Source organism: Ranitomeya variabilis, chromosome 1 (assembly GCF_051348905.1).
Source record: "Ranitomeya variabilis isolate aRanVar5 chromosome 1, aRanVar5.hap1, whole genome shotgun sequence".
NCBI lineage: Eukaryota > Metazoa > Chordata > Amphibia > Anura > Dendrobatidae > Ranitomeya > Ranitomeya variabilis.
Genome location: NC_135232.1, coordinates 334,055,948 through 334,068,871, shown reverse-complemented (window position 1 = coordinate 334,068,871; position 12,924 = coordinate 334,055,948). Strand labels below are relative to the sequence as shown.

Here is a 12,924-nt window from a genome sequence, read left to right as displayed (position 1 = left end):
TGTAGAGGGACTCCTCCAGGGGATGGACTGGAGAGACACAGAAGGAAGGTCAATGACTTCATTAATGAGAAAGGAAAAAAGACCACCTCGGGAAGAAAGGAAGGGCCAGGCCCAAGAACCACCTTGTCCTGACAGGACAATGCCGCTGACTTGGAAACTCTCCTGATGGACATAATTGAACAAAAATAAATATATGTGTTGAATGGGCTAAAACAAGGGCGCGCTGTGGCGCGCCTAAGACCAGATTAAAATCCCATGGATTTATCGGAGGATAATAAGGAGGAGCCAGGTGGGCAACTCCTTGAAGAAAACCAAGAATGAAAAGGAAAACAGACATAGGGACCAGACCCTTGTCCATACTCCACCAAAAGAAGGCCTTTCAGTATTTGTACTAGATACGGAAGGATGCTGGTTTCCCGGTCCCAATCATGGTCTGAATGACCAGACAGGGAAAAACCAGCCTCCCCCAGGACTATGGCCTCATCGGCCATGCTGTTAAAGACAGACTATTAACTCTGGTGGAAGAAAGAACCTTGAGAGAGAGAAAATCTGGACGGCCTGGAAGCTTCCAAGGGGCGTCCATGAACATATTCACCGGGCCTTTCTTGGCCAATCCGAAGATAACAGGAATATAGGGATCCCTTCTTCCCTTATCCTTTTCACAACTCTCGGGCCGAGGGGAGAGACGGGAAAGGAGAGAGCAGATGGAACTATGACCACGATATTACTGGAGGATCGCAACAGGTGGCTAGCAGGTCCCGGCATCTGGCTATGAACCAAGGAACCTTGTGGCTTATCCAAGACGCCACGAGGACATCGTCCGGAGAGCCCCATTTCAGCATATATGGATGAAGACAGCGGGGCTGAGCCATTAGCTGCCCGAAGCGAGACCCAGATGGCTCAGAAAAATGAATGCCCGGTTTCCTACCCTCAGAATGTGCACGGCTGATATGCAGAAACATTACGCTCTGCCTCTCGCAGAATCCTTAACTCTGACTTCACTTGTTTGAAGCGAGTACCGCCTTAACGGTTTATATAAACCACGGCCGTGGCATTGTCTCTTGAGTGTTCCAGTGGCCCTGCGCTGTGTGACGAAAAAAAAAAAATCACTCCTCAAAAGAGTAGACTGGTGTGTTGGTGAAAACCTGCCACTAGAGAGGAAAGAGGAACTTCCTTAATAGGACTGATGCCCTCGTCATCACCAGATGAGGGACTCCCTCACTTTGAGAGGAAGAAGCACAGGATTGTCCGTGGAGACGACCAGAGAGCCCGCTGAGGGGGGCGGACATGGAACGGTTTCCGAGGCGACAATCCATTTCCCCTAAAACTCCTATGCTGGACCATAGGAGAAGAGAAGCTGATCGCTTTAGAGTACAGAAAACCCCTGTCAGAGGGAGGAACAACCTTCTCCTTTGAAAGGAAAAGACGGGCTTGGGTCATGTCGAACCCATACCTAGAAACACCAAGTACTGAGCAAAGGTGAGGGAGGGATTTTACTCTGTTTATAATGTACCTGAGATTGACCCGGATATGTAGAGTAAACCGAAGACTCTGGTTGCAGTCTCAGCGGTACTGCTCATTGATCAGAAGATCGTTTAAGTAGGGAAATATGAAAAATCCCTTGGAAAAAAAGATTGACCCTGACTGCTGCCATGACGTAAATAGTCTGGGAGCAGAGGCTAGGATGAAGGGGAGGGCCACAAACTGATAAGGACCCTCCTGGATCGCACATCATAGGAGCCTCTGAAGCTAAACACAGACAAGAATGTGAGGAAAATTCACCCGAGTCCATGAAAATGATTACCGAACTTAGTTACATCGTCCTGGAAAGACAGGACCGAACGTGACCAGTAAACCGCTCGAGGACTGAAGACGGAGGAGCGTTCCGCCTTTCCTCGTGACTAAGAAAGAATAGAATAGAACCCTGAGAACAGTACGTTCCTGGGGACAGGTACGATCACTTCTGTGAATGGCAGGTAAAGACTGCCTGAAGAACTGCTGGGGCCTGCGACGCATGTCTTGACGGGCGAAAAACAAAAAGGAAACTTCTTCCTGGGGAGAACGGTCGGTATTGTAGCCGGAAGTCGCTCTCTCTCTCGAGGTTGAAGCAACCTTTTCCTATTAAAAGGACATTAGGTTTGGACCGGAAAAGCGAGGTGTTTTTCCCCGCCAGTGGCATCTGAAACTATTGCTCCAGCTTGGATCCAAAAGATCTAGAGGCTTGGGAGGCAAAACCAGTGAGGCCAGAGAATGCGACAAATGGCAACGATGCTGCCGGTAGCCGTGACGGAACAACCAGCCGCATCAAAAGGGGAGCGGACACGAGATACTTGCTGGCATGGGCAATCTGATCAGCCAGATCTGGCCTCCATCCGGAGGAGCGGCCGCTAGAATACCTTGACGAAGTATTCTTGCCCCGACAGACATGGAATTTGACACCCAGGTGTAGGCAAATGTGGGACAGAGAGAGAGAGGCGCCAGCCGCCTCCAAGGCTGACTTAACAAAGGATTCAATCCGACTATCTGTAGAATTCTTAAGGGATGCTCTGATTAGTAGAGACAAGCTGACTAGGAAGACAGGCGAGAAGGCGGCGGAACCACCTTAGGGATTCTGCCCATTTATCAAGAAGGCCTGGTCTAAGGGGTAGAGGATGTGTAGCTTCCTCCTACCTGGGAGGCGCTTTTCAGAGTGTTCCCAGTGTTTAGACATAGTCATGACAAGTTCCCTCTGATCAGGGAAAATTCTGGGAAAAAAACATTTTTACCCATTTGAAAGTAACGGAGTGCTCGTGAGCAGGAGCCTCGTCCTCCCGTAGGTTCAGAAATTTGGTATTTAGCTAAGATAAGGTTATTGAGCGTATCTTGCATCTTTCAGGTCTGGTCCGTATTGGACGCAGACTGGGAATCCATAGCCGACCCCAAATCACCTCCGTGGAGGGGCATGGGATGAGGAATGCGTCCAGAAGAAAGTAGAGGGACCAGCCGGTACTTCTGGTTTGTACGCCATCTGTCCCTGTGAAGGTCGCAGTCAGGTGCGTGCGAATCACCGTGAGAGGTGTTCGGAGCACTGGTGGCAGAAGACAAATGTGTAGGACGCTGCAGGACCTGGACCAGGGACTGTGAGAGTTTGGTCAGATCTGAGACCGACTGTGACCTGGCAACAGCCCACTCCGGAAGGAGGGGAGTGCTCTCATCCCGGGTGTTAGAAGGTTTCTTTGAATGCCCTGCTCTTGTACGGATGGCACAAGCATCATGGATTATAGGGACAGAAATGGGCCTCCCAGAGATTGGGCATAAGAAATAGGCTAGGGCTACAGCTGGGAGAGCTAAGCCCTTGTGAAGAGAGAAAATAACCAGTCTGAGCTGGTCCTACCTGATAACAGACGGCTGTCAATGTTCAGGCTGCAGTGTCCCCAGAACCAGTAGGTTAATGTTGGATGCCTGTTGTGCCCTTCGGAAGACGATGGCGGCTGCACGATTCTTCATACGGTTTCGAATCTTCACTCAACCTGCAGGCAGAGATACACTATGTCCCCCCCCCCCCCGTGGGGAAGGGTTGGAGGGGAGGCGCGTGTATCGGGAGAGAGGGATAGAGAAAAAACACTCTCTCATTAGGCCAGGAGACGGGGCCTCAGCGTACGGCGTGCCCTAATGAGCAGGGAGTCCGTAAGAGGGTGTGGCTAAGCGGAAGGCGACCGCGGCTACACAGAGTCCGGGGAAAAGGCCCCGACGTCGGGGGCTAAATTAACGGGTACATATAATTATGCGAAGCCTCCGCACAGACAATGACAGGACCGGAAATTGGCATTAAAGAAGGTCCTAGTCCGGTATGAAAATTGGCCACGTCTGACAGTGTCAGGAAGTGGGGGCCCCAAAGTTGGGGACTAAATTAGCAAAGGACATGGAATTATGTGCAGTCTCGGCACCCGGGGTGGCAGGGCCGGTAAATGAAGGTCCTAGTCTGCGTCTGGTGGGAGTAGGGGCCCTTCCGTTGACTGTGCCGCCAGAGGAGTGCACCGGGTAGGGAGAGGAGGCCCCTTGATAGGGAGAAAAGCGCAAGAGAAATGCACACACTTAATGTGGAGGCCTTGTGGGGAAGGGGGGGGCGCGTGTGAGCTGTATTAAAATATCGCTGGGCGCCAAGAAAGTGCGGGCGATTAGGAGGCGTGGTCGACCGGCCCGAACTGAGGGAAAGTGAAAGTAAAAAAGGGAGCCGCGGCGCTGAAAGCAAGTGGATAGCGATTTACTAGAGCCTGCGCGCAAGGACAATGCCTGGAATAGAGGACAGCTCAGACCGGTCCAGGGGAGGGAAGGGAGCCAGTGGGAATGGCGTAATACAAACACAATCCCCTTCCCCCCGGTATATCTTCATTACCTTGATCTTCAGCGCTGTATGGTGAGGGTCGTCCAGGGGCCCAAGGGAACGCAGGGACGCTGGAGAGTAGAACCCTCTTCCAGGAGATGGCATCAACCCCCTTAGGGAAAAGGGAGGGGGGAGGTCACCGCTGGTGACTACCGTCTCCCTCTCAGCCCTCTCCGAGGAAAAGGGTGAGAAGGAAATTCGGCAAGGACCGGCCACCAAACTCACCCTGAGGCACCAATGAAGGCGCAGGGGAGAAATGTCCTGCCAGCAGGCCTGAGTGTTGCGATGTGGGTGACACCACACTGCTCGCTCAGCCGCGCATAATGGGAAGGCAGAGTGAATTAACACCCTGATTCCCTAAAAGTTGAATCTGAAAAACAAAATAAATAATTAGTAAAACACAACAAACCTGCGAAAGCAAAAAATGATTAGCTGCAGATCTGGGAGATCCAGGTCCGCCTCCTACAGACACTAAGCACAAACTGAGGTACTTCCTGCCTGTCGGTGGGTGTATACTGCAGAGGAGGAGCTATTTTCCTTTTTTTGCATAGTGTCAGCCTCCTAGCGACAGCAGCATACACCCATGGTTACCCGTGTCCCCCAATGAAGTGATAGAAATATACATAACCATAAATTTACCAGTAGACATGTTCATGCACCATAGTGTAGGTAAACATTTTAATTTTAGAACATCAGAATAACCCTGGATTAATGAAAGTTACACCAATTGGACAATTAGATGTTCGCCACTGCTCACTGTTCTTTGCAGATATGAGAGGTTTTGGATATTTCAGATTGTCTGGCACCAAGTTAAACATCTCCCTTGAAAAAAAAAGTATTCGTATTTAAAAGGATCCTATGATGTCATACTGCGACAGAGTGGGGTCAGATGATCGCAGCATCTGGTGACAAACACCTGTGGTAGTAAGAAAGGCTTCATCGTTCCATTAGCATTTATGACTTTGTTTGCTCTTTTTATGCAATGATTAAACTGCTTAGTGGGACTCCTGGAGTACTCAATCTTATTGTTTTGGCTGTTCCGAGTTGACTACTCCAGGTTTAAGAACCCTCCCCTCCATGCTTCTTTCTTTGCCAGTGATAGTTTGAACTCTCCTTCAACTCCAAACCAGGAAGTGGCAAAGTTAGGAGCAGGCGGTTGGAGTTGTGGTCAGAAGATTTGGTTTGTCTGTGTTTCTCCCTTTCCGCTTCACATTTGGTTTATCCCACCTACTCCTCCCTTGATTCACACTCATCATTTTTTGAGTGTATTTGTAGAATTGTGGGTTTTCCTTCATCGCTGTCCGTTTTGGTTTATGTTATTCCATACGTTTCTGTCCCATTCCTTCGTGAGTGAGGGAGGAAACAGATAGGTGTTCATGTAGGAGTGTATGAGGTACGAGACCCTGGCATCCCCACCATGAGGGGAAATCTGGGGGACAGGGCTAGCCTAGGTTGAGGGGCAGGGTAGGAGCATATTGTCCCAGGAAATCCTACTGCAATATTGTGACAGTTGATTATGCATACATTAGAAATATAAAATTAGTGGAATGAAAGCGGGTATATTATATCTGTCAATCCATGAAAAATGTACGGTAATCCAAGTGCAGTCCGATGTTTTCCACGGGCTCGCCGACTAGCATGGCCAAGTGTAATCCGGTAAGCTGATCCAACTTGGGCATGCTGTGATTTTTTTCATCATACTGGCTCTGTGTGAGAAAAATATCATACATGTGCACAGCCCCATAAAACACTGGTTTGAGCAAGATCTGATGTTTTATCGGATCACACTCGGACCGAATACATACAATCACATACACAAGCCCTTAAACTACCAAGAAAATGAGTGTGCGGGGGAACAATGGATCTGTTCCCTCCAGAAAGAGTGTGTGTTTCCCCCTTTACTTTTGTTTGGTGGAGGTGATCACATTGAATCCAGTTAGCTGGCGCTTTTTTTTTTACCCCTCCACCCTTATTTTCCTTGTTCACACTGTGGCCTGTATCACTTTTCTATTCTTCCTTCTTAAAGATTTTTCACATTAACAAGCCTTAGTTTATAATTTTCGAGTTAGAAAACAATCAAATTTGTGCCACTCACATAAAACAATTCAAAGATGCACGGCATACAGATAATTTAAAGTAAGTTTATTTTACTTTTTTTTTTTTAAACTGAAATATATTTAAAAAACAAAATGCAACTTTACAAAATAAACTGAAGCCCATAGGACCTCATATTTGGTATGTTTTAGGAAAAAACATTTATACAGTATATTCTTATGCCAGATGGTAGATGAACATTCTTCACACATACATTGAGGGGTCCCAGTAAATAACAGTTGAGCGTTAAACGAGCGATCTGCAACACATTGCTTAATTTTTAGGTCATTACATTACATCAACCTCATACAATAATTTTTTGCGTCCCTCCTCCTCCCAATGTTATAACAGGAGCGTGAACAAAAATTATAGCCAGCCAAGTAGACCTTTCTTACCCCCCAAAAACTACTATAACATCATGAGAAGTAAACATTAACACTACTGAAGTGTTTCCTGCTCTCATTTACAGTAATTGCTACCCATAGTCAAATGTGATGCCTTCCCTAATATCTAGTTGTCAAAGTATGATAGCCGCCAATAAGCAGCAGTGATGAGCCGCTGTACACACAAGGTATACGGGATACATCCCAGTGCTGGGTGTTACGTAGGACCACACCGCATATTATTCTTGTGCTTCTCAAGAACATCAGAAGCCTGTGACACTACTGTGGCTGCACCTAAAATATGATCCGTTTCTATATGTACACAGAATGCACAACATATCTATATTTACATATATTCCAACCTTCCAAAAACAGCGGCCCCTGAGGCAACAGATGTGAAGAGAGAGAAATCTCGACAGAGCACACTAGGGATTGAGGAAAATAATGCACCAAATTAAAGGGAACAAGAATTCCAGCCGTAGTTATATTAGGTGTAAGTGGAGGAACTTGTAAATATGCACAAAAGACTGCTTTTCCCAGCTAACTTTTTACAAAAATGAAGTGTTACCGATTCTGGGTTCTCTCACCCAGCCAGTCGGCAAAGTACAAATGAGAAGGATCCATAAAATAATTCACAGGAATTTAATTGAAATCTGTAAGAAAACATCTGGTTCTTCATCTACCTGTGAAGGGAAAAACAAAAACAAAGTTTTACAAAAAGTATTTCTGACAGAACAGTCAAAGAACAACTTTACTGAAAAGTTAACGGGAACCTGTCAGCAGGATTGTGCACAGTAACCTACATACAGTGTCAGGTCAGCACCGCTATACTGATTAAAATGATACCTTGGTTGATCAAATCCGTCTTGTGGTTGTTTCCTAATCTTTATTTTCAGCTTTGAGATAATAATAAACTTGTGTCCACGGGCGGCCTGTGGGGGGGTCTTCATGTGGTGCTCTGCTTAGGTATTCAAAGTGATAGATTATGACCGGTCACTGATCCCTGAGGACCTGCCCCCTATTTAATATAATGCTTGTGAGGTTTAAAAAAAAAAAAAAAAAAAAAAAAAAAAAAAATGTAACATTAAAATGGATTTGGAGGCGCCTGCGCTGTAGCAAGATACATGGCTAATATGCATATATTCATTTATGCTGTAGTACTTTCACTCCCCCCGACAATATCTTCATCAAAATGCCGATGGCCGTGGCACATGCGCAGTAGTAACTGTCACGTTCCTCCGCCGTTTTGCTAGGTGGTGCCTGAACAGTAGCAGCTATTGAAAAGTGATAGATGCTACTGCGCAAGCGCTGCCGTCATTTTGAGGAAGATCTTGAGAGGGAGGGGGAAAAACAAAAAAAAAACAACAAAAAAAAAACCACCTTTCTATAGAACTACTGCATAAATGAACATATGCACATTAGCCATGTATCGTGAAGACCCCCACAGGCCGCCCCGGAGCACGGGCATTTCATTACCTCAAAACTGAAAATAAAGATTGAACAACCACCACAAGACGGATTTCATCAACCAAGGTATCATTGTAATCAGTATAACGGCGCCGACCTGACACTGTCTGTAGGTTACTGTGCACAATCCTGCTGACAGCTTCTCTTTAACCTGTTTTCTTTTTTTTGCTCCCCTTCTCAGAGCAATAACTTTTTTATTTTTCCGTCAATATGGCCATGTGAGGGCTTATTTTTTGTGGGACGAGTTGTACTTTTGAACGTCACCACTGGTTTTACTATGCCGTGTAATAGAAAACGGGAAAAAAATTCCAAGTGTGGTGAAAATTCAAAAAGGAGATTTTTGTGTACTCACCGTAAAATCTCTCTCTTAGCCTCTAATTGGGGGACACAGGACCATGGGTGTTATGCTGCTGTCTACTAGGAGGCGACACTATGCATAATCTGAAAAAGTAACCGTGGCTCCTCCTCTGCAGTATACACCCCTGGACGGCGTCAGCCTTCTCCAGTTTTGTGCAAAAGCAGTAGAAGGAACATAACATGAATGACATAGACATGCCTATAAGAAGGCCACTATGTACGAGCTCAAAGAACAATATGAGAACTCAACAGTAACAACGGCCCGAAAAGGGCAACAGGGTGGGAGCTGTGTCCCCCAATTAGAGGCCAAGAGAAAGATTTTACGGTGAGTACACAAAAATCTCCTTTACTCTGTCGCCTCATTGGGGGACATAGGACCATGGGACGTCCCAAAGCAGTCCCTAGGTGGGAAGCAATGGACGAATATTGTGCAGATAGGCCCCTATACTTGGGGCACCGCCGCCTGCAGAACACATCTACCCAGGCTCGCTTCCGCTGAGGACTGGGTATGAACCCTGTACTGTTTAGTAAACGAGTGTGGGCTAGTCAAAGTGGCCGCGTTACACACTTGTTGTGCTGAAGCCTGGAGCCGAATGGCCCAGGAGGCCCCTACCGCCCGTGTAGCGTGTGCCGTAATACCTGCTGGAAGAGGAGAATTCTTAAGGCGGTAGGCCTCTTGTATGGTGGATGTGATCTACCTGGCAAGGGTAGCTTTGGAAGCTGGGAGACCCCTGCGGCAGCCTTCCGGAAGAAGGAAAAGGGATCAGACCTCCGGAAGGATGCAGTCCTAGACACATATATACGCAATGCCCTGACAAGGTCAAGCGCATGCAGAGCCTTCTCCACTCTATGAACCGGGACCGGACAAAGGGAAGGCAGAAAAATTTCCTCACTGAGGTGGAAGTTGGACACAACCTTCGGAAGGAAGGATGGGACCGTACAGAGAACTACCTTGTCCTGGTGAAAAACCAGGAAGGGCCATCTGCAGGAGAGTGCTGTCAGTTCAGACACCCTGCGTAGCGAGGTGATAGCCATCAGGAAAAAAACACCTTCTGGGAGAGAAGACGGAGCGGGACCTCCTTAAGGGGTTCGAAGGGTGGTTCCTGTAATGCTGTCAGGACCAGGTTGAGGTCCCACGTTTCTAGTGGTCGTCTGTAGGGGAGAACCAATTGGGAAACCCCCTGAAGAAAAGTCCTTACTCGCAGCTTGGTAGCAATGCACCTTTGAAAAAAAAAAGGCACTGAGAGGGCTGACACCTGGCTCTTAAGCGAGCCCAGGGACAGCCTGGCCTCCAGACCAGATTGGAGAAAAAAACAGGTAGTTCGGGGAGGGAAGAAGGGAATGGGGTCTGGCCGCGAGACTCGCACCAGGTAAAGAGAACTTTCCAGGTACGGTCATAGATCTTGGCAGAGGCTGGCTTCCGAGCCCTGATCATGGTCCTAATGACGTCCGCCCTGCCTGGGTTAGAACCCAGGTTTCAAGTGCCATGCCGTCAAATTGAGAGCCCGAGTTCTGGTGGTAGAACGGGCCTTGTGATAGAAGATCCGGGCGGTCGAGGTGGCGCCAGGGGGCGTCTGCTGAAAGTTGTACTACGTCGGCGTACCATGTACGTCTGGGCCAGACCGGTGCGATTAAGATGGTTGGAACTCCATCTTGCTTGATCTTCCTCACCATGAAGTTGGGAGACCTTGGCATTGAAGTGGGATGCCATTAGGTCCACATCTGGGGTCCCCCAGCGATGGCAGATCTGACGAAAAATTTCAGGATGGAAAGACCACTCTCCCGAATCTATTCCTTGTCTGAGGAAGTCTGCTTCCCAGTTGTCCACACCCGGAATGTGGACCGCAGAGAGAACCGAGCCTGTGTCCTCCACCCAGTGGAGGATGTATGACACTTCTCGCATCGCCTAGGTACTGCGGGTCCCCCTTGGTGATTCACATATGCCACAGTGGTGGCATTGTCCGATTGTATTCTGATGTGAGAGGCTGCCAGTAAGTGATGGAAGGCCCTCAATGCCAGGAGGATGGCACGAATTTCCAGGATGTTGATGGGCATGGTCGCTTCCACTAGGGACCACTTACCCTGAGCCCTGTGGTGTAGGTGCACTGCACCCCAACCCGTCAGGCTCGCATCGGTGGTCAGAACCTTCCACTGACCTGTGAGAAAGGATTTCCTCTTGCTAGAGAGGTTGGCTTGAGCCACCAGTGCAGGGACCTCTTGGTTGACGACGTTAGCCGGAACTCCCTGTCGAGAGATTAAGGGATTCCTGTCCCAGGACTTGAGAATGGCTAGTTGGAGAGGCCTGAGGTGAAACTGGGCCAAATTGGGGACAGCTTCTATTGCTGCCCCCATCCTGCCGAGGACTCATGGCAAACCAGAGAGATCGAGGGGGTTTGCGGAGGAGGATGCGCAAAGAGCACTAGACCCCTGGAGGTGTTGTATAGCATTCCCAGGAAGGTCAGAGACTGACTCAGGGTTGGTGATGACCTTTGAAGGTTGACTAACCAGCCCATGCGACTCAGTGTCGATTGTGATTGAGACGCTGAGCTCGCAGTCCTTGAAGGTAGGAGCCTTGATGAGTAGATCGTCCAGATATGGAACGACTACTATGCCTCTGGAGTGCAGGACGTCCATGGTGGCTGCCATGACCTTGGTAAACACTCTGGGAGCCGTGGCGAGTCTGAACGGAAGAGCCACGAACTGGTAGTGGTCCTGGTCGATTGCGAACCTGAGAAAACTCTGACGAGCAGGTGCAATCAGTATATGCAGGTATGCATCTTGTATTTCTATGAAGGCGAGATATTCTCCCTTCTCCATGGGCGCAATGATGGCCTGAAAAGGACTCCAGCGGAAGTGACGAACCTGTACATATTTGTTGAGTTGTTTTAGGTCCAGTATGGGCCGTATGCTGCCTCCTTTCTTGGGGACAACGAATAGATTGGAGTAGAACCCTCGGAAGTGCCCGGCCGTGGGAACCGGTACTATGACTCCTGCTTGAAGAAGCGAGGGAACCGCTTGGTGGAAGGCACGAGCCTTGGCTGGCGGTTTTGGGGGAACAGAGAGGAAGACTCGGTTCAGTGGGTTGGAGGTTGAACTCTATCTTGTATCTGGAAGACACTAGTTCCCTGACCCACCTGTCTTCTGTAGTAGGTATCCAGACTTGCTGGAAGAGCTAAGTCGGCCGCCTACGGGTGGGATGACTTCCGGGTCCGTGAGTCATGAGGAGGAAAAAATCTGAGGTTCACCTCCTTTGGGCTTTGACTAACCTGCTTTTAACTGCCAGGTCTTGTCCGACCTTTGCGTCGACCATCGAGTTGTCCCTGTGTGGGGAACGGTTACGATTTTGTGCTGGACACGAGACGGACCAGCCCGAGGAATTCCGAAAGGATCGGAATCGGTTTTGTTACACTTCTTGTAAGTGCGTATAGGTTTCAGTTGAGGGAGAGAGCTATGCTCCCCCCCCCCCCCCGGTGGCGTTGGATATCATTGTGTCCAACTTTTCACCCTAAAGTCACCCACTGAGATACGGGAGGTGCGTGAGGGACTTCTTTGAGGCTGCGTCCGCTTTCCATTCCGCAGCCAGAGGATACGCCGAATCGTGATGGCGTTTGATGCTATCCCCGCTACGCCCCTTGCTGAATCCAGAGCTGCATGAAGCATGTAATCTGCTACAACTGCTATTTGAACCGCTTGGTCCGACAGCTCAGGAGCAGATGCTTGGAGGTCAGCTTGTAAATTTTTGGCCCAAGCCAGTATGCCCTTGGCAGCCCAAACTGAAGCGAACGCGGGAGCCAGGGAGGCCCCTGCCGCCTCGAAAATTAATCGAGCCATGCGTTCTAACTGCCGGTCTGCTGCGTCCCTGAAGGTTGAGCTATCTGGCAGTGAAAGGAGAGTCTGTGCTGCTAGTCTAGAGACTGGGGGGGGGGGGGGTCCACTTCGGGTGGATCTGTCCACTCCTTGTGTCCTTCTGTGGTAAAGGGTACCTTGCCTCCAGATATTTGCGATTAGCGAATTTTTTCTCAGGCTGTGAGAGCTGCTCTATAAGGATCGCTTTAAACTCTGGGTGGTTAGACAAAACCTTAGGCAGTTTCAAAGGTCCGTCAAAGGAAATCCTCTGATGGCAGATTAGAAATGTCCAGCACCCGATGGATGGAAGAGATTATGTCCACGACCAGCGCTGTATTGCTAGGGGGGATTGGGATCAGGGACCCCTCCGTTTCACTGTGAGTCGGAGTCGCAGATGCCTTCTGAATCCTGTGT

The 12,924-nt window shown here is 48.8% G+C and overlaps 1 protein-coding gene across 11 annotated transcripts in view; it reads right to left on the bottom strand.

Moving 5' to 3' along the window:
- Positions 1-6,488: 6,488 nt before the first annotated feature.
- Positions 6,489-12,924, bottom strand: part of RBM23 (RNA binding motif protein 23) — a 90,142-nt gene continuing 83,706 nt past the window's right edge. For all 11 annotated transcript variants that reach the window (XM_077299115.1, XM_077299092.1, XM_077299120.1 and 8 more), the window contains one exon: positions 6,489-7,523. In XM_077299115.1, coding sequence (XP_077155230.1) covers positions 7,520-7,523 — 4 coding nt within the window. In that variant the 3' untranslated portion in view covers positions 6,489-7,519. The remainder of the gene's footprint in view (positions 7,524-12,924) is intronic.